At 42.7% G+C, this 25787-nt stretch overlaps 2 protein-coding genes across 3 annotated transcripts; one reads left to right on the top strand and one right to left on the bottom strand.

Moving 5' to 3' along the window:
• The first annotated feature begins 1006 nt into the window (after nt 1-1006).
• soul2 (heme-binding protein soul2) lies at nt 1007-3273 on the top strand. Its single transcript, XM_083680315.1, has 4 exons — nt 1007-1366; nt 1463-1589; nt 2102-2276; nt 2413-3273. Exons 1-4 carry the CDS (start codon nt 1232-1234, stop codon nt 2591-2593), a joined length of 618 nt encoding a protein of 205 aa, XP_083536441.1. The 5' UTR covers nt 1007-1231; the 3' UTR covers nt 2594-3273.
• Nucleotides 3274-4283: 1010 nt separating this feature from the next.
• On the bottom strand, nt 4284-25712 carry map4k1 (mitogen-activated protein kinase kinase kinase kinase 1). Of its 2 annotated transcripts, XR_014554493.1 has the most exons (32): nt 25412-25712; nt 19735-19792; nt 19417-19507; nt 19088-19152; nt 18695-18750; nt 16541-16588; nt 16323-16365; nt 15851-15923; nt 15389-15520; nt 14919-14981; nt 13711-13792; nt 13182-13298; nt 12098-12179; nt 11929-11987; nt 11737-11798; nt 11523-11567; nt 10887-10944; nt 10388-10547; nt 10140-10225; nt 9580-9621; nt 9309-9387; nt 8728-8804; nt 8378-8438; nt 8155-8257; nt 7810-7868; nt 7434-7537; nt 6994-7171; nt 6598-6666; nt 6260-6352; nt 5740-5866; nt 4803-5547; nt 4284-4572 (listed from the first exon to the last, which is right to left on the bottom strand). XR_014554493.1 is itself a non-coding variant. In XM_083680313.1 (31 exons), exons 1-31 carry the CDS (start codon nt 25517-25519, stop codon nt 5451-5453), a joined length of 2577 nt encoding a protein of 858 aa, XP_083536439.1. In that variant the 5' UTR covers nt 25520-25712; the 3' UTR covers nt 4284-5450. The 2 variants fall into 2 exon arrangements, 1 of the variants encoding a protein (XP_083536439.1); XM_083680313.1 differs by having other exon boundaries at nt 4284-5547.
• Nucleotides 25713-25787: the final 75 nt, after the last annotated feature.

Genomic DNA, 25787 nt, shown 5'->3' with positions numbered 1-25787 from the left:
TTGTTCATTTTCTTTTCACCATTGATGACTGTCCATTGTTTCTTAAAGGAACATGGAGGGTGGGAATATGTTCTGAGTGGGTAGTGGGTACAAACCAACATGTTTAAGACAGTTTTCTTCATTTTCTTTTAAGAACAAACTCAATTATGTTGTGTAGAACTAATACACTCAAGGTGCAGCCCAGAATCCACCATCCAAACCTGTTAGACAATCACCATTGAAGGTGGACAGTCACTCCATTCAAATGCGTTACATAAGAACTCCTGTTGTTGCTCCTCAGGTTGCACAGCCCTATTTTCCAATAATACAAGCCATGAGCAACACGGGCATTCAACCACCTGTTTAAAGTGTGTCAATTCTGTTCCGCTTGCAGAAAGGCATTTATAACTTGTCTCACTGTCTAATGCATACCCAATCAAAATGTCAGCACCCCTGGAGCAATTACAGGTTAAGTGCCTTGCTCAAGGGCATCTTAGATATGATGTCAGCAACCCCCCAGGTGGGGATCAAACCAGCAACCTACCAATTACTGGTTAGCCTCTCCAACCTCTAGGCTACCTTGGCTAGGCTAGGCCTGAGGTGTCTCTGGTCCATGCCTAGTAGCCTACCCTTAAGCTAAACAAGAGAAATAACACTGGACCAATATGTGTTGGTTGCTACAGATCAATTCGTTTTCCAACTCCCGGTATGTTACCACTGTAAGCAAAGACCTGAGTCTGGTGTATGTTTGATAAACAGTCACAGTAGGCCTAATGTTTCACTGTAGACAAAGCAGCTTTACGAGAACGAGAACTCCATATTTTATGACAGCGTGTTTTAAATGCTCCTATGTCAGTTTTTTTTTTCAGGATTTTGTCTTGAGTTTCGATTGCTTTGAAACATACATGTTTCGATAGGTGCGCCTATTTGCTATGTATACAAATACTTTACCACGGGAGAGGCTGGGGCGTGGTCTCTTCACCTCCGGTAGCCTATAATATACTTTCGTTTGTTATTTCAAGGGCAGGACTCCTTTCTTCATCTAGACTCTAGAGAACAAATTGGAACAGGTGTAATAATCTGGTTGTGAGCAGGAGGAGGGAGGAAGTTGAGAGCTACCGAGAAGTAGAGAAAGGGAATTTTCTAGACAGAACTATCAGTGTGAAATGCTAATGCAAAAAAACAAGTGACTTGTAGAGTGACATTAGGCTAGCTTCGACCCGAAAGGAGCCCGGACGGACCTGGACCGACCATGAAACTCCCGATTGGCACTTTTCTCACGGCCGTCGTCTTCGTGACTCTGCTCGGCGAGCATCTTGGGGATGCGGAGGTCACCTGTCCCGATAACTATAAATGCCCTGAGTACACGGTCACTCAAAGCAACGAGGTAAAAAAAAATATTGACGTTTATACGACACTGACACGGAATTCAGACGAATGTTAATTTAAAACGTTTTTGTTTGTTGTTGTTCTGACGAAACAGGACTTTGAGGAGCGTGTGTACGCCCAGACTAGATGGATAACCACCGACGTTCCGACCTCCAGCAAAGCGGACATTAATGCTGGATTCATGAAACTGATCGATTACTTTCACGGTTATAATGAAGAACGTGAGTGTCCGACTCTAAAACTGTATTGCTGTGTGGTGTATAATAATCTAATGGTAATTGCTCTGCTGCTAACAATAATTCCTGCTGCTACATTCATTTATATTGTTATTGTTGTTTTTATTACTTGTCTATACATTTTTTTCCCTCTCGTGTTACCTTATATTGTTGTTGCTGTTGTTGTGGATGTTGAGAGCTGCTCATTTCTTTGCATTGTGCAGTTTGTATTCAATGTAATGACAAGTGGAACTTGAACTTGATAACCCTATTGTTTCGGGTTAGTCACTGGTCACAGTATACCTACAGTAGGCTCACTGCGTCGACGGGATAGAAACAGGGCAGGCTAGTGTGTAAAGAGCATAACTTCGAAGTAGATGAACAACATTCTTCATATCTGTTTCCTACTTATCCAGTCTGTCGTCTTGACCTCCATACATCATCTTTGTTCTAAATATCGAAATATTACTTATACTTATTTTGGTTAAATGTTTTTTGCGGTTTTCTATCTCTCTCAGATAAGCCTGTTACCATGGACACCTGGCCTGTGTTAGTGTCTATTACTGAGGCAGATGATGGCAAAGAAACGGATGTGTCTGTATCATTCTATGTGACCTCAGACACAGAGCTCCCGAAGTTCACTGACACCTCCATTAGGGAGAAAATCATCCCTGCCGGTACAGTGTATGCGAGGTAAGGAACTAGCACTGTCATTACTTAGTGAAACAAAAAATGAAACATGCAAACAGAAATTTGCATGTGAAAATTGGGGCACCAATGGAATTATTATTATTTTTTTATTAATATTTTGTGTGTCTCTTTCTCTCAGGAATTTCGGAGGTTTTCCAACACATTCTGCCGCGCAGGCCAACTCGAAGCTGCTACGGGAAGCTCTGAGGCGTGTTGGGTTAACCTTTGACACCCACACCTACACCGGGGCCGGGTACGATAGTCCTTGGAAACTGTTCTACCGTCACAACGAAGTCTTGTTGCATGCTGCCTTAGAATGAGAGATGTGACCTGACAACTCGCTTTAAACGCTAGCTACTGCATTACTGTGCCTTTCAGAGTTTCCTCACTTTGGATGTATGGATTTCTATAGTCCTGTTATAGTAAACATGTTACTTCACCCGGGAAACCCGCTTTAAGGTAGATTCAGCGATGTGATGGGACCACAAGTAGCGCGGCGACTCTCGCCACCGACAGACAACTTGGAGCAAAGAGGAGGAGTGAAACGTCTTGCTTGCTATGATCTGAAGTCGCTCTGTGTGACTTTGGTTACCCTGCAACTTGTGGCGACTTCACACCACTGAATCTACCTTTAGGTGCGTTGTTAGAACTGTGATCTTTCAACCGTTTCTCTCTAAGTAATGGAATGTAATGACCCATGGGCCGTTACATTGATTGATTGATTGATTGATAATGACCCGTGGGTCGTTACAATCTACGGCAAATGAGATGCAAAGGAGATATCCCTGACTTTCCTACGGGCAGGGCAATCCGGGTTTGCGGGCTTTTCCGGGACACTGTATTGTCACCGTTGACTACATTGGTGTTTAGTTGTTATTATTTTTTAATAATGTATGTGGGCTAAATATTGTCCCCCACAAGCCAAAGTTGCACAGCGTGGACATGTAGCATTATATATTTCTGTGTCATCTTTCGCATTAAATGTTTTATTCAACTTCTACTGCCATAGTTTTGCAACAAGTCTCTCGTAAAACATGTGTTATTGACATTTTATTTTGATCATTCTCCAGTATAAATCATGTTTAGATATTTAAAAACACAGAAGTCGACAGACGAAGCAGTTGCTTAAACTGGTTTGAAGAATGTTGTACATCGACATCTGATTATCGAGCCAGATTCTCTGAATGTCATTCCCTGCTATCATAGGAGATCAGCCAAGAAAAGACACATGATAAGTTTCCATATTATATATTAACACTGCCTTTACATACACACTTTCTTGACAGGTGTACTACAAATGATTTTACATGTATCCTAATGTAAATCAATAAAAACATCAATATACTTAGCTTTTTTGTAACAAAAACATTGAAGATCATGATGTTATTGTACTTTATGTATCATCTTCTCAATTGCCTAAGTTTTTATGCTATGTTGTAATACCTCAGTAAGAGACAGATTGATGGCTATGGATCACAGCATCAGGAGAATGTTGCCTTCTGTCAGCAGGTGATAAGTTGGTATAGTAGGTGCAAACATTACTGTGTTTGTCTCTGTAGCCCGTTTGGGATGTCTAGTTTAGCTGTAGGACCAGTTAATGGTAAGTTTTTACCTCCTGGTTTGGCTTGTTTGTGAACCCGATTCACTGGAATGCTGATCGTACTCACAAATTATTAGTGAGGCTAATGTTGGCCCACTTGAAAAGTGCCATATGAAAAGTCAATCAATTCAATCAAATACACAATACAAATTTTAAAAGGAAAGGTTTTCACCAGTCACATAATTAATCCAATACCAGTGAATCGGGTTCCAACAAGTTACACATGATATAAGTTACACATGATATAATAGGTAGATTTACAAATAAATACACAGTATGTGTGTGTGTTTGTTTGTGTGTGTGTGTGTGTGTGTGTATGTGTGTGTGTGCGGCTGATGGCTAAGATAGCATATTTCATTATTGTGGCCTTCCTGAGACAGTAATGACTCCGTTCTTAAGGAACTTCAAGATTTAGATGAAATAGCCTTTATTGTCTTGGCATTTCTCGGAAAATAGTTAAAAGCAGACAAACACCATCGCGTCCAGCATGAATATTATACTAAATGAATACACTGTACAGTTAATGATGGAAGAAGACAAACATTGTACTTCAGAGAATCGGTCAACTTCTTCATTGAGACCAGGTAATGTCAGAGAGTAAATATCCCAAAAGATTCTCTCTGTAAGTAATGGAATGTAATGACCCATGGGCCGTTACATTGATTGATTGATTGATAATGACCTGTGGGTCGTTACAATCTGCGGCAAATGAGATGCAAAGGAGATATCCCTGACTTGGGCAATCCGGGTTTGCGGGCTTTTCCGGGACACTGTATTGTCACCGTTGACTACATTGGTGTTAGGGGTGGGACAGTGACCACTGGTCACAAGAGAGGCGTGTCCACATGAGGGACTTTAGCCAAAAGGGAAGCGTGAGGGCATGCTCTCTCAATCGAGGACAAATCGTCCCTAGGTAGGACCGTTCTGACCTCCTCCAACTGGACCTGGCCCAGGGGATAGCGATAGCGAGACCCACACAGAGTGTTATCCTGTCACCGATCACTACAATAGTATACTTTATACCGGAATATTGGGGAAAACATGGGATCACTTTTGATTAAACTCCAATTTGACTTCACACAAAACATACTTCATTCATGTTTTGGGCTTGTGTGCTATAATAGCGGACAAAAAAACATGTGCTGTGACCTGGGTCCGGTTGTCCTGTTTTGCTCAGCAGATCACACTTGTTTTGTGAATGGGCCTCTGGTGCAGCTGAGCTTGGCATGGGGCTTATATACCTTATAAACCTCTCAGTCATTGCAAAACACTTGATTTGGAAGTATTGGGGCATTGTTGTGAATTGTTTTGTTTTCTGAAGGGGTTCCCTCTGAAGATGTGTCCACTCATCATGTGTACGGACAGAGGGGGGCTTTGCTTCCCTGTCCTTGTTTTGGTCATGTGACGGAAATGCTTGTCAAAATGGCGGCCAGTGTGAATAAGGCAATTTAGTCCGTGGTCTTCTCTTCTTCTACACCAGCACAGCCGTATTACTGGCCATGGCCACAGTGCCACTGATTGGAGTGTTAGCAGTGGTGCTACTTTATAAAAGTGTTCCCCCGCCGCTCCGCCTGGCCTCAGGCTACTTGGAGATAGTTCTCAGCGATCTCCAGGATGTACAGGTTACAGAGTCCTGATTGGTCGTCACTCTGCCGCGTCTCCATGACAACCATCCTGCACGGTGAAACAAACTAGTATTTACTCACCCACAGGTGTGTGTTTTTTGGTTTTGATATTTTGGGTTTTCTTTGAATGTAGTACTGTGAACCCAAATAAGTTTAGCGTGCGTGTGTGTGTGTGTGTGTGTGTGTGTGTGTGTGTGTGTGTGTGTGTGTGTGTGTGTGTGTGTGTGTGTGACACGCCTACCTGTCTGTTCCCACCAGACGGAAGGTCTTTTTGGGGTCTGTGGACTCCTGTAAGACGTCTGAGAAGCCCTCTCTTCTCCTCTGCCAGCCGTGACGCCACACTGCCAAGAGAGTTTCCTCGAAATACACTGAACCAGAGAGAGAGGGTGAGAGAGAGAGAGAGAGAGAAAGGGGGAGAGAGTAATTGTCAATTATTATTGCTATTGTCCGTTATTATTGACATTGCACCCTTGTCATTGTTTTATTTTTATTATATTGTATTGTTGATTTGTTTGATTGTTGTTGAACGAGGAGATAGATTCCAAAAGCATTTCACTCTATCACTTACGGCTGTATGCGATGTACTGACCAATAAAATGTGATTTGATTTGATAGAAAGACAGAAAGAGAGTGATAGAAAAAGCCGCAGAATGAATGTGATTGAAAGGAGGACCCAGATACAGGCAGGAGAGGACCCAGATACAGGCAGGAGAGTGTGTGTGTTGAGTCAGGCACTGCTCATGTCATCCTCCCCGTCTCACCTACAGCCTCCACATCAAAAGTGAAAGTGGTCTCAGCCTGCAGCTGATTGTGACTCCTTTGCGCCCCCTCCAGGCCCACTATGTGTACTGACTCTGTTGGGAGAGGATCGTTACAGTCAGTTCATTGCAACCAAAGACGCACACAAAATAGCCTTCTATTTTATATTTTCCTTCATAATGTCACTAAAGGATGATAGCATCATGGCAGGTCATGTTGCTAATGATCCACTCAATTAAAACCATCCAAAAGGACAAAAGATACACCTGTAACTGTAAATATTTCCTAAGAATAGTAATATCACATACATGACAATCATACATGTGAACAATGAACATACTCTCAATGAGCACCAGCAGTGTGTGATAGTCCAGCTGGTTGACCTGTACTGAGTCAGGACAGCGGTTCTCTGAAACACACAGGCACACACGCACACACACACACACACACAGTTGAAATGGAAAATTGGTCATACAAGTACTATTTGATTTGAACTGTATGTTTGTACCAGTTAACTCACTAACTGCCAAATAATTCCTTCTAGGGTGCCAAGTGTTCTATGTGGTGTTTACCTAGCAACAATACTTTTATTGGCTACAAAATGAAGCGTCATCATTTATGCATTTTTGGTGAATAAAGTGACCCTTGGTACTCTAGAATGTTGACAGTTTGGGCGACTTTATTCACCCTCAGCACTAAATGAGGTAAGGTGTTCAGGTGAGTGTTGAGTCCATACCTAAACCAGTGTTAGTAAACCAGGACGTGTTGGAGTTAAGGTTGATGTTGTTCAGTCGAACAGGCTGATCAGGACTTGGCCCCCTCGACACCCCGATACACACCAGGGGGTACTCCTGCTGGGGGGCCACCACCATCTCAAACACAGGCAGCAGGCTGGGCAGGGGGAAGTCGAAGTGCTGACAGACACACACACACACACACACAGGGCAGTTAGAGGCTGAACTCCCAACGGAACTCACCTGACCCCAAGTCAAAACAAGCGCGCGGTTATTAGAATCAGTTGTGTTGGTGATGGGCTAGAACAACAGTGTGCAACTCTGTGGCCCCCCCAGCCCTGGAGGTGAAAAGGCTCACTCTGGGGAAGAGCAGTACGAGATGGACGTACTGGTGACAGAGGTAATGCACTGGTGTACAGAAGGGTCTTGTGTATATATTTACCTTAATGAGCATGAACTTATGCATGGGCTCGTACCACTGCAGCAGGATCACGCTGGACTCCAGGGCGCAACACAAGAACACGCAGCCACTCTGCACGTTATTGGCTGCAGGATAAAAGAGAATGAATGGGGAGGGGGGAGGGAGAGAGGCAGGGGGGGGGGGAGGCAGGGAGAGGGGGAGGGAGAGAGGCAGGGAGTGAGGCAGGGAGGGGGGGAGGGAGAGAGGAACGAAGTAGCACAGAGCAGTTTGCTAATATGATAGTACTGTAGCGATCCCGTCACCCCCACCCCCAACTCAGCAAGCTGAACCACCAGCAAGATGAATGTGTTTTATCTACCGTAACCAATCGCATGAACAGGGATTGTTTTTTTCTCACCCACTGAACAGGTTTTGCAGCCCTTGGTGTCTGGTATCTTACATGTGACAGCATACTTCCTGTAAACACAGAGATGTTTACAAATCAGCGTTAGAGTGTACCACTGAAGGGAATAGTGGTGTGTATACATTTGTGTAGCGCTTTCTCATGGACTCAAAGCACTTTACGTGTCAAAAATATGAAAATAAAAGTCACAGAACATACAGGCCTATACATTAAAAGCCTGCCTGAACATACAGGCCTATACATTAAAAGCCTGCCTGAACAGGTGTTTTTTTTTTAGCAAGGTCTTAAAAGAGTCAAGACTGTCAGCAGCTCTTGTATAACCGTGAATGGCTAGGTTACCTAGGTAAGAGTCTGTGGGTTGGCAGGGCAACCATTCGCTGGTCCTTGCGCGCCTGCTCGTATAACTCCTTCAGCGAATGGGAGTGCAGCTGCGACGATTTACCTGTGGTAAGACACACACATGCAGGCATGCGCAGACATGCAAACCACATTTGTAAATTCCATTCCATTTAGTTGCATTTCTTTATTTGCAGAATATACTTACGGTTGCTGTGTCTCTCACCTGATATCGACATGAGGACATTAGAAATGGTGTAGACCCAAGTGCACTTTCCTGGATAGAGCTGCAAGGGAGATAACATGCCATTTAGCTGACGCTTTTATCCAAAGTGACCGACATTTGTCTGTATATATGGTCCCAGCAGGAATCAAACCCACAACCTAAGCATTGTCAGCACCATGCTCTACCAGCTGAGCCACAGACATCCACAGACATCATGGACCATATAGAGACCATGGACCATATAGAGATCATGGACCATATAGAGATAATGGACCATATAGAGATCATGTACCATAGAGAACCCATAGATCATAGACCGTACGTATTGAACCCATAGCTCCACTCCTCACCAGCTCCATGGTGGCTTCTGAGCCGTTCAGGTTGAGGGTGTAGATCCCCTCGTCTGCACCCAGGATCAGGTGGTGATCTAGGACACACACACACACACAGGAGGGGGGTTTAATGGACATCCTCAGACATGCTTGGACTAGGGGTCTAGTTACAGGCTACTACATATAGTGTCATGGTTCCATCTGACCACCAGAGGATGGCAGAGGCCGCCCAGAGACTAATGGACCACAGGTATTCCTGATCAACTAATTGTTTTACCTCTCCCCATAAGAGACAGCGTTTTCTGTGTTTCTTTGTCTTTGCTTGGAATTGCCTCTAGGTTGTTTCTTTTGATTCTCTGTCTCCAGTGTTTCTGCGTTTTGTATTCTCTAGTGTTCCTTGCATCTTTCTGTGTTAATTACCAAGTAAAGTGGCCTGTTTGCCTTCTACTGCACTCCCACGTTTGGCCTCCTCTCTGCTCCTGGGTCCTACGCCATACCACCTCACAGAGAGTTGCAGTGGTGGCACCCGTTGTTGTGATTATACTGTATCAGTGGATCATGAGAGGTGTTAGTGAGTTTCAGAGCTACCTCATACATACCTTTGGTTGTTGGGTGTTCCCACGTCGTTGAACAGTTCACTTTCAGCGGACAACCGTGGAACACTTTCTTAAAGAACACCTGGACGGGAGGAGATGGAGTACACACATTTCATTACTTTTTTAAAAATATGTTTTTTGGGCCTTTCTGCTTTATTGGGATAGAGACCGTAGAGATTGACAGGAAGGATGGGAGAGAGAGGAGGGATAACATGCAAGATAAGTCAAGGGTCGGAAACTATATACTCATCGTGAGATCGGGGAACAAACTTACTGGAGGTTTCTTCAGAACGGGGCTGGCACATTCAACCGGATCCTAAGTTGAAAATAAACAAGTTACGATAAACACTCATACCGGAACCAATTAATCCACTTTTCTGAGAAGCAATAACCCGGTCAGAGTAATGACGGCCCAGATCTGGCCCACAACTTTGTTTCCAGGTCCAGCTCTGGCTGCTGTTCATGAGCCTTATCATGGGCCATCATTCCAAGTGGTAACTGGGCCAGATGCTTGTCAAGACATGGACCAAAGATGGCCCAATAACTACAGAAGAGTATCAGGGCCTCATTCTTCATACCAGAGCTGGCCCATACCAGGTTTGGTCCATATACTACTTGCCGTTTACGGCACTGAGCCTTATGTGCCACCACAAGACCAGATCTGGCCTACAATTGACTGGGAAGTGTTATTTACTTTGTTGTTTCCAGAAGTCAAAATAGAAAAGTTTTACCTCCTGGACCCAACAAGTATTCCAAGATTACCTACGATATTACCAGAGTAATCTGGAGTAATTCGGGAACCCAGAGTCTAATCTTGATTTAGTGGGACCACACCTGGAGTGCTTGCCTCCTTCTCCTGTCCTTGGGCGGTAACTCAGGCGGCTGCAGGTCAGCATGGCTGTCTGCTAGTTGTGGTGGTGCTGAGAGGGGAAAGAAGCAATAGATGGATAACAATATGATGTGTCTCAAATGAAAAACCTGTTCTCCAAATTCGTGCACCACTATTGAACAACATGGCTCTGGTCAAAAGAGGTGTACTAGGGCTTTTATTTGGAAGGGAGTTCTGGCAAAGTCTCACTCACCGGAGTTGACGTTTCGCGTGGAACGTGGCCGGGGGACGGGGCGGGTGTGGGTGCCACTGGAGGTCCGGATCAGGGGTGTAGGGACGTTGAGGGAGCCCTGTGTGTGTCCATGGTCCTCCTCCCCAGCCACACTCTCCTCTGAGCTGGTGCGACCCTTGGGCTACAGGGGCAAACAGCACATGAAAGTCATACATCAGGCTTTATCAATAAGGGCTGAGGCTTCATCAACAGTAACCTGGTGTACTGATAATTTCCATAAGCACACTGTGGCTGTGTAGAGGATGGAATAAATTGCGGTTGGGTCAGACACAGGTCAAAATAATACATTTTGTCAAATATTTGAGATAACTTGAGGGGCACTCATTTTAGTTTGGAGTTTGCACTTTTAGGACTATTCCATTGGTTCCATTGTACCAGGCAAACTAAATCACGTATCTGAAAGGATTTATCATATGTATTTGACATGGGTCTGAGTAGAATAACTAGAAATAATTGTAACCTTTGGAGGAAGCGGGGGTGGTATTGCTGGTATTGTCCTGCTGGTCTGAATTGTGGGACTGTGGAAAGAATATGGGGGGAGAGGGGGGTCAAACAACTCAGACAAATATTTTAATTATAAATATATATGTATGTAATATGTATCTAGGTTGTTATTATAATTAGTGGGCTTGCTTTGGCAGTCCAACGATTGAAATCTATCATACTTATTTGTATTTGTCTTCTTTCACAACCTCTCCCTCTTAAACCGCTTGGACATAAAATGCATCATCTCACCCAGGAAGTAAATATAAGCTTTTCATTATGATATCTGTGAGGCTTGTATGCATAAAATAATTATATTTTGGGACCATACTTATGGTGGACTGATATATATATAAAAAATATATATATTTTAAAAGTAACTATATATATAAGTGCTTTAAATGAATCTTTAAAGCCCCCAGTGTCTTCATTCGGATAATAATAATAATATAATATAATATAATAAATAATATAATAGTAATATAAAAATACAAGCATTTAAAATGGGTTTCATTGGCCACCATAAGCTATAACTACCAAAAAATAAACTTTTTGCAGGCTGAAGCAAGCCCACAAATTTCTGTCAGGATTTTTAAATTCCAGTTATTATTACATGTCAACGTCATCATAGTCGTCATCTGAATCCATGCGTTGGTCTCTATAAGAGAAAGAGAGAGGTGGTGGGGGGTGGGGGGGTGGGGGGGGTGGGGGGATGTTGATCAGTGGGGTGATTGTGAAATGGTGCTAATATACAGGTGCTAATATACAGTAATGTACTGTAGGGTTCGATCAGTGTGTGATCAGCTTAATCAGCAGCATACTGTTACCTGATTGGACTCGAGCCGCTGTTTGTGGATCCCACTGTGCGATACTTTACCGTGGGTTTTAACTGAAGGGTAGAGAGAGAATGACAGAGCACCCGAAAGACCATCAGATGACAATTATATAGGTCATGTAGCAAGATAGTGTATACCAGCAAACCTACATGTCTACTAGGGAGCACACAAATCTACTTTTACCGTGGCCTCTGGTGAGTCTGTCTTTGTGGTTATTGGCCCCCGTGTGTAGATCTGTTCCACTGAACACACACACACACACACACACACACACACACAATGAACAATGATTATTGCATTGAAAAAAAAACTAATCCTGCAAAAGTTTACGAAATAACAATAAGTCTCTCACAGCTGATGTCAGAGTTGGTTCTCTCTGCTTGATTGTGTCTGTTGATTGAGTGAATCCTTCTCAGGGAGCCTGGTACCACAACCTACCACATATCATTATACATAAGTAAAAACAATTATGATATTAAACTATTAGATATAGGCTTGTTATTCACTGTCCCAGTCTACGACCTTTCTTTTGTTTCTAAGGTCAGGCAGACGACAGGCGATTTGTTGTGACAGTGTTGAGATCCATTAGTAGAAAAAGCTACATATTACATATTACATTTACATTTACATTTATGGCATTTAGCAGACACCTTTATCCAAAGCAACTTACAATAAATACATTTGTTTAAGTAAGTGAATCATCTATCCATCAGTCATCATAAGATAAAGTAATCAATGCTCGGACCAGGGGCCATAGGCAGTCACAGTGCTATATTATATTATATTACTTGTTACCTTTAACAAAAATAATCTTGTTAGGTAACAATATTACTTTGCATGGCAGCAAATTCAAACAATGAAAACAGACTGAACACTACAACACAAAACAAGTTACTACATGAATTCCCTTAACAGGAGACAAAGGCTTTTAAAATAAATACAAAATACGCTGATAGAGATGAATGTTGTAACTGTAACAATATTACAATATTTAAACACAGTAACTTGTTATGTTACTCTGTTACTCACAAAAGTAATATATTACTGTAACGTGATACCCCCAACACTGGTTGCGACACGTGGTAACAGACAGCACTAAAGGTTATATGACAAGAGCAAACAGGAGTAGAGAAACCAGAGCCTAGTGTCCATCACGAGTGAGAAAGCAGATGATTTCATCGTTAAAACATGTTTTAGTTCCGTTAAAACATATGTTTTAGTTCTGTTAAAACATATGTTTTTGGGGATGCAGAGAGAAGAGATATCCATTAAATAAAGTTATCACCTTTCTGGTATCTCTCTCACTTTAGAATCTGGATCATGTGGATAATCAAAACATACACATTCAAAAGTGGATTGCAGCACAGGCCATATGTTCCTCCAGGAACAAAGAGGATCAAATAATAAGTACAGCCAGGCAGACAGCGCTCCCTAACCTCCATGTCCTCCTCCTCTGACGGCAGACAGGCCTTCAGCTTCTCTGGGTGTTGCAGCTTCTCCAGCAGATCCAGGATCAGGTCCTGCCTCAGACACGGCTGGGTGACAAACAGATGCTGCGATGAGAGAGACAGAGAAGGGAGGAAGAGAAAGATAGAGAGACGGAGAGGGGAGGAAGAGAAAGATAGAGAGACAGAGAGAGGAGGAAGAGAAAGATAGAGAGACGGACAGAGAAAGAGAGAAAAGGGGGATCAATATGAGATGAGGTGGGCAGAAGGAGACAGGGTAGGGAGGAAGGAAAGAAGAAGGAGATGAGTGGGCATGTGGAGTGAAGTGGGAAGGACAAATAAGGGAGGATGAATAGAGGAGAAGGTGAAGAGGAAAGAGATAGGAGGGGCAGAGGTGGGTTAGTATTTATTTATTTGGTAGTCCAGATCACTGAGCTCCTGAGGTGAGTCCCCCCCCGCCCTTTACGACAGTCCTCTGAGCACTGGAAAAACACTGCATAAATTGCTGTGTTCTACTCACTGCCAGCATCTTGGAGGCACTGGGTCTCTTCTTAGGGTTCCTAATCAGCATCGCTTTTACAAAGTGGTAGAACATGGACGACCTACGATGGATGGAGGAAAAAGGGCAGAAGGGAATACTTAAAAAAAAAAAAAGAATACTATTAACGGCAGTTTCGTAAAAAAAAAGCCAACTGCATAAAGGGGCACTTCACCACTTTTTAATTAGCATTATCTCCAGCACCGTACCAGTGTCTACCTACGGTATGTGAGAACGGCCATGCTCTACGTTTTATTATCTTATTTTATTTGTCTTTTTGACTACAGAATGTACAGAACAAGTGTACAGTAAACATGTCTGCCATGTACAGTACCAGTCAAAAGTTTGGACACACCTTGCCAAGAGTGTGCAAAGCTGTCATCAAAGCAAAAGGTGGCTACTTTGAAGAATATAAACCATATTCTGGTTTGTTCAACACTTTTTTGTTTACTACATAATTCCATATGTGTTCCTTCATAGTTTTGATGTCTTCAATATTAATCTACAATGTAGAAAATAATAAAAATAAAGAAAAACCATTGAATGAGAAGGTGTGTCCAAACTTTTGACTGGTACTGTATGATGTAGCACAAGGAGAGTGATGGAGAAGCCTGTGAATGAAGCAAGACGTTTACATTTGCATTTACATTTTACTTTTAGGACATTTAGCAGACGCCTTTATCCAAAGCGACTTAGACAAATAATTTGTTTAAGTAAGTGAATCATCTTTCCATCAGTCATCATAAGATAAAGTAATCAATGCTCAGACCAGGGGCCATAGGCAGTCACAGTGCTAGAAGAAGGATTTTTTTTTATTAACAGGAGAGAAACTTGTACAGGGGAGTAGTGGGGGTGAAGAGTTTATTCATAAACGTTTTACTAAGACACTCTGGTTGTACTACTAAGACACTCTCCTTGTCTCTGTTTTACAGTGCTGTGTCCTCGTTGTGCACAGGGAGACCTTTCCCCTTGGAAAGGCCATCGCATTCTGTGACCAAAGAGAAAAACTGATTTATGCGCTATACAGTGGTATAAACACTGGTAGGGTGGTGGAAATATTAAATATGAGGTTAAAAAAAAGTGGTGAAGAGAACCGAAAAGATAAGAAGCGTTTGATAGACGAACACAGCACAAGCATACTGTATCACTGTAGCTCAAGTTGGTTGTCGTGGCTTAAGTCCATACTGTACCATTTGGCCTTTTCCTTTAGTTTAGGAGGCTGGTAGCCACTTTTGGACATGAGGAACAGGACCCTAAGAAGAGACAAGACTTGCATATGAGGTTTGTATGTATTTGTTTCTGTGTGTGTGTGTGTGTGTGTGTGTGTGTCTGTGTGTGTGTGTGTGTGTGTGTGTGTCTGTGTGTGTGTGTGTGTGTGTGTGTGTGTGTGTTTGTGTGTGTGTGTGTGTGTGTAAATACGTATGCAGTCTTTTATGTACGATGACCAATGCAAGCGATGGGGTAGACATGGGGTAGACATGTGTAGACAAATGCATCATGGAGGGGCGTGGGAGATGGAAAGTTTTTCTCTCGAGCGAGTGCGAATTTTGTTATTGTGTGTGTGCGTGTGAGGGGAAAAATCGTGTTGTTGTGTGGGTGATTGTACAGCATGAGTTGTTGTATGATGTATGAGTGTGTGAGTGTTTGTGTGTGTGTTTACCGGAGTGGGTGGACATCAAACAAGGGTGGCTGCAGCTCCGCTAACTCAATAGCTGTGATTCCCACCGACCAGACATCACATAACTCGTTGTAACCTCCCTTGATCTCCACTGCAGCCACCTCTGGTGCCATCCTGTGGAGAATAAGCCAGTAACCACCGCCAATATCAAAACAGGTATTCAAGAAGTAGAAGGACTCCCGCACGTTGCAAATTATACATGTATTGTCAACGGTTCAGTCAGCGAGACAGAAAAGTTGCATCATAAATGTATAATTTGCAAGGAGAAACAGTTTTCTGTGCGCTAAATAGCAGTAACAGTGACAAATAAAGTTGTCTCCTTTCAGATTGACTTGAATGTCTACGGAGTAGAGGCTACTGTTTCTTCTCTAAACAGAGCCAACATCCAATATTAAACAACTTAAGGAGAGAAGGAGAGAAGGAACATTTGACCTAAAGCCTCACCAATAGGGTGTCCCTATGAAAGACATCCGCCGTGCAAAAGTGGCCGTGATCTGTGCTGAGATCCCAAAGTCCGCTAAACAGACAGAGGACAAAATACATTATTAGCATTAATAAAGAGTTCATTAGGCTAACAGTGTATGAGTCTTACTAACTTTACCTAATTAAGTCACCACTGCGTAATGGAAGTTGAAGTTTGCACTCAATCTTTTTCACTCTGAAAACAATAATGTTATGCTTTATGTTTGTGTTTTGAGAGGGGCTAAATGGACCCTGGGGTGGTGCAGTGGTCTAGCACCATGGCCTACAGTGCACACATAGGCCCATGGCGGCAATGCCCTGCTGACATGCCCTCTCCTCCTTACTTTCCTGTCTCTACACTATCCCTATCCATTGAAAAACATAAGAGTGGGACAGCCCCACTCCAAAAATAGGCTTTAAAAAGAGGGTGTAAATGACAGCCACAGTGACCTACCTAGCTTCACCTCTCCCTGGCCGTTCAACAGGATGTTGGCACCCTGGATGACAGGAAGAGAGCCAGAGACAAACTTATCACAAAAGAGCTCAATTATCAATACTATCAATCAATTATCTACAGTACATTATGCTGGCCAGCATGGATACAGGACAATCATTACATCTCTGGTATGATTCCTACAGGTGTAAGCCCCCCCCCCACCCAAGTCTCCTTACCTTTATGTCTCTGTGAATCTTCTTCTGACCGTGTAAGTAGTCCAGACCCTGCAGGGATGCAGACACAGATTGTACACAACTAAAGCATCTTACAGTTTGAACTTCATCTGAGAGTTTAAAGATGGGCAAAAAGTAATCAACACCAGCCATCTTTTCAATACCATGTGATGATATTAGGGATTGGTTGGATTTTCATTCGATTGATCTTTTGGGTTAAGGCCACATATAGACATATGAAGTACATAAAAAAACTTGTCTCAGTTCACTTTTGACGTATTTAAAACATGTAGGACAAAGTACGGATTGACCAACGTACGGATTGTTGTTTCCATTGTCCTTCTACATTTGAGCCCCATCGGAAAACTCAATCTGTTTTTGTGGCAGTATCAAAAAACTTAAAGTAGCTATCAGGGATTTTTGGATTCATAAATCATAGATATACTCCTTGATTATGATGAATATGACTCCTAAGTACAGCGCCCTCCATAATTATTGGAAGGAGGAAGAATGTTCAGCTTTAGCTCTACACTCCAACAGTTTGGATTTGTTAGAGTAGAGATTCGCAGCTTTAATTAAATGTTTTCTTTTTTCATATTGGTTTCACCATTTAGAAATTACAACCCTTTTGATACATAGTCCCCCTATTTCAGGGAACCAGTAGTATTGGAAAATTGGCTTGACGGGTGTTTCTGGTTAGTCAGGTGTGTTCCATCACATTATTTGTGCAGGAATAAGAGAGTTGTCAAGGTCTAGTGTTGATTCAAGCCTTTACGTTTTCCTTTGGAGTCTGTAATTGGTGTCTGTCAATATGAAGAGTTGTCACTGCAAGTCAAGGAAGTCATTATTGGGCTGAGAAATCAGAAATAAACTATCATAAACATATCCAAAACCATAGGCTTTCCAACAACAGTTTGGAACATCATCCAATAGAAGAAAAACACTTGTGAACTCAGCAATCGCAAACGGCCTGATAGGCCAAGGAAGACTTCTCCAGTGGATGACTGAAGATTGCTCACCGTAATTAAGAAAAAAAAAAAAACGACTGTCCCACAGATAAGGAACACTCTCCAGGAGGTAGGTGTGAATGTGTCAGAGGTCACCATCTGCAGAAGACTTCATCAGCAGAGCTACAGAGGCTACACTGCAAGGTGTAAACCACTAGTTAGCAACAGAAAGATGGCCAGATTACAGTTTGCTAAAAAGTACATAAATGAGCCTGCAGTGTTCTGGAAAAAGGTCTTGTAGACGGATGAGACAATAACATGTACCAGAGTGGTGGCAAGTGTGCAGAAAAAAAGGAACTGCCCCAAATACCCAGCATACCACCTCCTCATCAGTGAAATGTGATGGAGGGGGTGTTAAGGCTTGGGCGTGTATGGCTGCCACTGGAACTGTCTCACTTGTCTTCATTGAAGATGTAACTGCTGATGGCAGCAGCAGAATGAATTCTGAAGTGTACAGAAATATCTTGTCTGCTGAAGTACAAGCAAATGCCTCCAATCTCATAGCAACTAGGGAGATTTTCAGGGCCAAAAGGTTCTAGACTGGCCAAGTCAATCTCCAGATTTATATCCAATTCAACACGCATTTATCTTGCTGAAGATGGAACTTAAGGCAAAAGACCTCAAAACAAACAACAACTGAAGATGGCTGCAGTACAGGTCTGGCAGAGCATCACCAGAGAAGATACCCAGCGTCTGATGGGGTCAAAGGGTCACAGACTTCAGGCAGTCATTGCATGCAAAGGATTGTCGACCAAATACAAAACATGAGAGCTTTATTTGGACATAATATGATTTTTTCCAATACTTGAAATACTGAAATATGGGGAGTATGTTTAAAGTTGTTTGCACTTTCTAAATGGTGAAACCAATCTGAAAGATATGTATAAAACTATTAATAAAGATGTGTTACTTGAAATCATGTTTTGAAAATCGAAAATCGCACATCAGATAGGTCATAGAAATCTAGTGCTATTTGCATGTTAAAACGCATTTTCCCCATCGTTTACATTTTGTTGGTGATCCTGCAGGCAGAAATCACTGACAGCCATTCTGAAAAAGACTGGTATACTGTGGTGGAATATTGTAAATAAGCATTATTCACAATACACAGTACAGCCAGAGGGCCCTGGCATGTAAGTGTTGATCTCACCTGCAACATCTCCCTGCTGATGTAGGCTATCTGAAGCTCTGAGAGAGGCCCAGTTACTGGAGGAAAGAGAACATGCACAGTATTATGAAGGGTACGAAGTTTTATAGACTTGTATTAACTCATTCAGTGCCGAGGGTAAACAAAGTCGCCCAAATAGTCAACATTCTAGAGTGCCAAGGGTGACTTTATTCACCAGAAATGGATCAATTATGATGCTTCATTCTGTAGCCAATCAAAGTGTTGTTGCTAGGTAAACACCACATAGAACACTTGGCACTATGTGGTGAATGTTCCGGAACTGGTGAGTTAAAGGGTTTTATGACTCTCTCTATCAATACATGGTCATTTCGCCATGGTCTGTTATACTGCAGCTGTCAGACCGAACACACTCACCATGGTAGACGTCCTGGAGAGAGCCTCCACCACAGAACTCCATACAGATCCACAGCTTGTTTGCCCTGGACACACACGGACGGACACACACGCACACGTACACGCACACGCACACGCACACGCACACGCACACATCACACACACACACACACACACACACACACACACACACACACACACACACACACACACACACACACACACACACACACAATTATTCCATCTATTGAACATATGATCACTGGCACAAATAACCACATTTCCTGTTGAAAGATTTAAAGTAGTGATGTGGTAGTCTGTGGTAGCAGCTGCAGCACCTGAGCACTCACCGGATGTAGCTGCCATAGTAGGCCACAATATTGCGGTGCTTGCAGCTCTTTACGATGACAATCTCCTGCTGGATCACGGAGAAGTCATCCTCTGTACGGGGAGAGGCCATGATCAGCATTGTTTTATCATTTGACAGTACCATTCTGAGACAGACATTATCTATAAATGTAAAAAAAAAAAAAGAATATTTCTGTTTCTTTTGTCACACAGGATAGGGATCAAAATTCAGTACACGGGCTAGCTCCAATGTGCTGTTTCATTTAGGATTCAAAATGAAGGGAAATCATGTATTAATGTATGCCCCTTGATCCTCTTACCTGGCTCCATCTTGATCACCTTGATGGCTGCCAGTTCCCCTCCCTGCTTGCTCCGAGCCTGAAATTCACAGACAAATGCATCATTCAGTCAGTGTGTTGATTTTGTGGAGGGGAGAATTCACCTATAGAATTCAGCAAGTTGTTCCCTTAATGTAGAATGCTTGAGCTCATGCCAGATGTTGTTGTCTAAGTCTAAGGTTTTAGCTGTGTTTCTGATTGATTTTCCTGATATTTCAGGCTCATAATGGCTTCCTTGATGTTTATTGATGTCTCTTTGGTCGTCACGTTGACAGACACCAATAATAGACTCCAAAGGCAAACACGCAAAGCCTAGAATCAATACTAGACATTGACAGCTCTCTTCTGCCTGCACAAATAATGTCACAGAACACACCTGACTAACCAGAAACATCTGTCAAGACAATTTTCCAATACTTTTGGTGCCCTGAAATAGGGGGACTATGTATAAAAAGGGTTGTAATTTCTAAATGTGGTGAAACCAATCTGACGAAAAGAAAACCGTTTAATTAAAGCTGAGAATCTCTACTTTGAACCTATAGTAATTGTTGGATTTCAAATCCAAATTGTTGGAGTATAAATCTGAAATAAGACAAAATTATTCCTCTTTCCAAAACTTATGTAGATCATTTCAAGTAATTCTAGTCTCGCTCAGGCCTCTGCTATAACAGTGTAGCAGTATCTCTGCTAGGCTTACTGTGCTGATAAGGTTTGTGGTGGTACGGAGGAAACTCCTACACACTACACTATAGAAACTCTCTCTCCTGTATTGTTGACCTATAATTGCCATAATTAGCCTATGTGGCGAGTTTATATTGAACCCCGGTCACAGGAATTTGTTGAGCGTATGAGTTCTGGGGGGGAGCTAATGCTAATACTAATGCTAAAGTCAATGTTACTGATTTTGCAAGTGTGCCTCACCAAGCCATCTACCCACTCACTATGAAAAGCCCCTAGATATGCATGGTGGAAAGTTGTCAACAGGGCGGTGTGTAGCATTGAGTGTGGTATTTGGCTATATGGCAAGAGGTGGTCACTAAAGGAAAGCCACAAGACAAACAGTCTCTGTATCTCACAGACCACTGGAAACGTTGTTGTTGGCAGTTTCCACAGTGACGTCACTGACCAACACACAAACACACACACCCAGACAGACATGCTCTGTATGGAAGCCCATGGGGGCTTCCAAAGGTATGGAAACCCATGGGACAGGGGCACAACAGAATGACATTAGCTAAGTACCTTCCGAGCCTCTTAAGATACGTACTGCAAGAGTGAAGCTATGAGACACTATGAGACACTATGTGTCTGTGTATGTAAGTTGTTTTGTCTGAAACTGTGTTCCCCCTGCTGCTGTTGAAACAGGTCTCTCTTGAAAAAGAGATTTTATCTCAACGAGACTAACCTGTATAAGTAAATAAAAAATAAAATCAGTAAATGACAACATATCCTAACAGTAAAGGTTCACACTGTAAGTCCTGCCGGTTATGTAACACCTGTCTACACTGCTGATGTTGACCTGCTCAAGGCTTCCTGTGTGTCAGAAGCCCCTCTCTTCATGTACAGTAGATCTGCTGCATTCTGTTATCTCTCTCTTCCTCTTTTTTTAGGGGGGTTAAAAATAAACAGTGGTCCTCCGTGGCTCAGTTGGTAGCGCACGGTGCTAACAACGCTTAAGTTGTGGGTTTGATTCCCGCTGGGACCATATATACTGAAATGTATGCACTCACTGTAGTGTAAGTCGCTTCGGATAAAAGCGTCAGCCAAATGGCGTATATATAAAAATAAAAAAAATAAAAACTAAAAAAGTCTCTTTGGATAAAAGTGTTGTCTAAATGGCGTATATATTATTATTAAATTAACCTGAGATGATTCTAGTGAACCCAGGCCCTTCTAAATGAACACACACGTGCACGCACACGCACACGCGCACACATGTATGAAGTATGAAGCACCTACACCTGTCTTTACCTTACCAACCCAAAACCTCACAACCCTTTTACGGTTACACTGTTAACTCTGTGGTCCTCTGTGGCTCAGTTGGTAGAGCATGGCACTAGCCCCACTGGGACCATATATACTATAGATGTATGCACTCACTATACTGTAAGTCGCTTTGGATAAAGGCGTCAGCTAAATGGAATATATGCACGCACGCACGCACGCACGCACGCACGCATGCACGCACACCCTTTAATTCAGAGGAGAGCTTACATGAGAAGTGGCACATCCACTTTAAATAACAATGGCTCTCTCACTTCTTTATTTTCACTTTCTGGCTTCGAGTCAGAACCTGCACCTGGCACAGAAGTGAGTGCTTTTTTTATCAGCAGACAGATCTGAAGATCCCCTTTTCAGAGGAAGCATTGGGGCCAAGGTGAACGTCAACCCTACGATGCATGGTTAATTTGAAGCATACTACTGATAATTCACACCGTGGGGGAGTAAATGGTTTCAGTGATCAGCCGGATCACTGTCAAAAGTTTGGACACACCTTCTCATTCAATGGTTTTTCTTTATTTTTTATTATTTTCTACATTGTAGATTAATATTGAAGACATCAAAACTATGAAGGAACACATATGGAATTATGTAGTAAACAAAAAAGTGTTGAACAAACCAGAATATGGTTTATATTTTAGATTCTTCAAAGTAGCCACCTTTTGTTTTGATGACAGCTTTGCACACTCTTGGCAAGTTTGTGTCCAAACTTTTGACTGGTACTGTACTTTAACATAGTATTTGAGGTGTACTTGATTTAACTTGGATTTTGCACTTTGGGGATTTTTCCATTAGTTCCTACTGGACCCGACAAACTAAATCAAGGACAGATCGAGTGCAGTACCTGAAAGGCTTTGAAATACACATACACAGTCTTTGTCAGGTCTGAAATGTGTGGCATAGTAGTGTTCAGAAGAAGCAGAAGTGATTCCTTCAGCAGTTCCAATCCAATGGTGCATTACAACGTCATTAGACAGAGGTGTACTGTACCTACAGTAATGTTTACGGTACGTAAAGGTCAGGGTAACCCCCCCCACCCTAACCCTAACCCTAACCCTAACCCTAACCCACCCCCATTACTGGGATGCTCCGCTCACGTCGAGCCAAATCCTCTTGATATTTGCGAGCGTGACTCTGACTTTCACGTAAAGCACACATTGAGGTCAATGAGAGATTTGTGCCGAAGGTTATGCTCGCTGATCTTAAGTAAGGATTCTGCCCTTTATGTTCTTGTTGCTGGAACAGGAAAAACTAGCTACCACTATAATAAGCGACAACTGTCGCAAGTCCATGGAATTTCTTTTTGTTTCTTTTAGTTCCTCCTGAAATACCTTCAGACAGCATGCTAGCCAAACCTGCCCCCCCCCACCCACACACACACACACACACACACACACACACACACACACACACACACACACACACACACACACACACATACGCTCAACACTAGCCTTTTTTTTGACACTGTGGCTAAGCTAAGTGCTGCATCTGCAGGCCACACAAATGTTCAATCTGCTGAGTTCCTGAAAAAATGCAAAGCACGGTGAAAATAGAGCACAATCTATTCATGGCCTACATCTCTCTCTTAAGAGGAAGTGTGGTCCATATCCTCCTCTGCTTTGCATCTGTCACACAGTGGACAACATCACAACACACAACCGCCAAACCCTGCCAATTCCCCTCTAATAAGGCCAGCCCTGTCATCCTTATCATCATTCTATAATGCCTTCACTGACAACACACAACCGCCAAACCCTGCCAATTCCCCTCTAATAAGGCCAGCCCTGTCCCCATCCTTATCATCATTCTACAATGCCTTCACTGACATCGTACAGCCTGCTGGTATTCTTTAAAGTACCTAAATTCCACACTGGATACACAATTGTTAGTGTTACCAAGTTGAGATGGCAAACTTCCTCCTCCTCAAGCTGAGTGAAATACCCCCACCCACATAGATGTTGACGGTCACTTGTGTTGGCAACACAGAGGACACCAGGTTCGAGACTCATGTGAGCTTGTTGTGCGAGGAAGCAATACTATTTGGGGCAGCGTGATGCATGTTGCATTGGTGCCGTTTGGCTCAGATCAGTGGTTGGGCTCAGCTCAACGGCTGGGGTCGCTGTGAGTTGAGAGGGATTTTTGCGGAGATAGTGAACTCACTCCTCAAGTTGAATTACCGTTATCCGCGCCATCGAATTTCCATGGTGTAGCTGGTTAACATCGGCTATTTCGGTGACGGCCGCGTGTAATAATAATAATTGGCAATATAGAGGACACAGGCTAGGACACAGGCTAGTCTCGAACCTGTACATTTTACATCTACATTTACATTTATGGCGTCTGCTAAACGCCATAAATGTAAATGTGAACGTAAAATGTACAAGTTCGAGACTAGTGTGAACTCTGAGTGCCACGAAGCTATACTGTTTGCGGCAACGTGATGACCTGCTACATTAGACGATCAAATTCAATGCATAAAATGGAAATAGCTGTTGACCTCCCTGACCTTCCTCAAGCTCATTCGGTATCTGTAAGAGCGCTAACGGTAGCAGTAGCATGTCTACTGATTGTATGGCTGGAGCTGAGTCACTGTTAGCCTAGCGTAGCCTACTCATTGCGTGGTGTTTGAAACCAGTGCAAAAGTGCTACGCATTTTTGCAAAGCCCTGTGCCAGGCGAGAAAGATGACTAATTCAGTGCGAGTAATTCTGAAATTGCCTCCAAAACGTTCAGCACGTTAGTCGAATCACTATAGCTACTATTTGTATGAATGCTGAAACTCAGTAATTTTTCATTTTCTTTTGTCATCTTGTTAGCCTTATTTTCCTTTTACGGATTGGAGGAAAATATACTGTAGTAACCAAATATGGTTACAATAAATGTGATAGACAGTAAATGGTCACAGCATATACAGATGTGGCCTCTGAGACAAGGTCACAGAACAAAACTGCATCACTCAAGGTCACAGTGTAACAAACTGACGGGGGCTCAAACTGTCAGCCTCAGACACATCTGACCACATGAGTGCACACATGTGCCCATGTCGACATACCCTCTCCTCCTTACCTTCCTGTCTAGCTTCACTATCTCTATCGAATAACAAATGTAACAGTGGGACTGTCCCACTCAAAAAATAACCTTTAAAATAATAAGCACCACATTCACACTTTTGCAATACTCTCATACAGAGTATTTATGTAATAGCCTAAAGTAGATTTACTAAACAAAAGCGAAAGAAAGCTGTAAAAAGGAGGCGGAAAAGTAAGTACTGTAAATCAAAACGATCTTATCAGGCATACTGTCACTACTTTTAAAAGCCACTCCCTTTCTAGAGACAGGAAAACTGTCACATTTTAAGAAGTTATTGATTATGTGAATGAAATCAGGCTTATTAAAATATATGTTCCATTTGAAACATGACTTGAAACATGACTTAGGAGAAGAAATATCCATTCTCTAACAATGAAAATAAACCATAGACAAAGAATATCACACACTGAACCATTTAAAATAGGCTTGGAATTCAGATAACGACATCACACACATAGGCCTTTACCTGAAACATCACTAACACGGAGAAAATAAACTGTAGTGTTTACAGCAGAAGAAGAAAATGGTAAAATGCTGTCCAAGGCTGTAAATGATAATAATCTAACCTTGTAAACCTCTCCATAAGTTCCTCCACCGACCCGCAGGAGAATCTCAAAGTCCTCCTGGGGATCTCTGGTGGAGATGGATAGTGCTACCCGGTTCTGGGAGTCCATCACTGCTGCTGGGACATGGCGTAGACAGACACCGACACAAGCTCCCTCCACTGAGTGCTGTTCCTGAGGCAGCCACAAACATGTACACACACTCAGTCTCTCACTCACCTTCCGTTTTCTCACACAAGTCAACCCTCCCTCACTCACTCACTCACTCTCATCTCTCTCTCTCTCTCTCTCTCTCACACTCCCTCTCATCTCTCTCTCTCTCACACTCTCATCTCTCTCTCTCTGACGAATGTACATGTACGATGTGGCTCATTTGCAT

This window comes from Argentina silus (assembly GCF_951799395.1).
Source record: "Argentina silus genome assembly, chromosome: 11".
NCBI lineage: Eukaryota > Metazoa > Chordata > Actinopteri > Argentiniformes > Argentinidae > Argentina > Argentina silus.
This window is presented reverse-complemented; position numbering and strand designations above follow the sequence as displayed.

Bases quoted from the DNA above. Each gene is read 5' to 3' on its own strand.
- soul2 (XM_083680315.1), top strand. From the start codon at position 1,232: ATGAAACTCCCGATTGGCACTTTTCTCACGGCCGTCGTCTTCGTGACT. The intron at 1,367-1,462 runs GTAAAAAAAAAT...CTGACGAAACAG, and splicing joins CGGTCACTCAAAGCAACGAG to GACTTTGAGGAGCGTGTGTA. The intron at 2,277-2,412 runs GTAAGGAACTAG...TCTTTCTCTCAG, and splicing joins GCCGGTACAGTGTATGCGAG to GAATTTCGGAGGTTTTCCAA.
- map4k1 (XM_083680313.1), bottom strand. From the start codon at position 25,519: ATGGACTCCCAGAACCGGGTAGCACTATCCATCTCCACCAGAGATCCC. The intron at 12,180-13,181 runs GTTAGGGAGCGC...GATATGTGGTAG, and splicing joins CAGAGGAGGAGGACATGGAG to GTTGTGGTACCAGGCTCCCT. The intron at 10,945-11,522 runs GTAATAATAACT...TTCTTTCCACAG, and splicing joins GACTATGATGACGTTGACAT to TCCCACAATTCAGACCAGCA.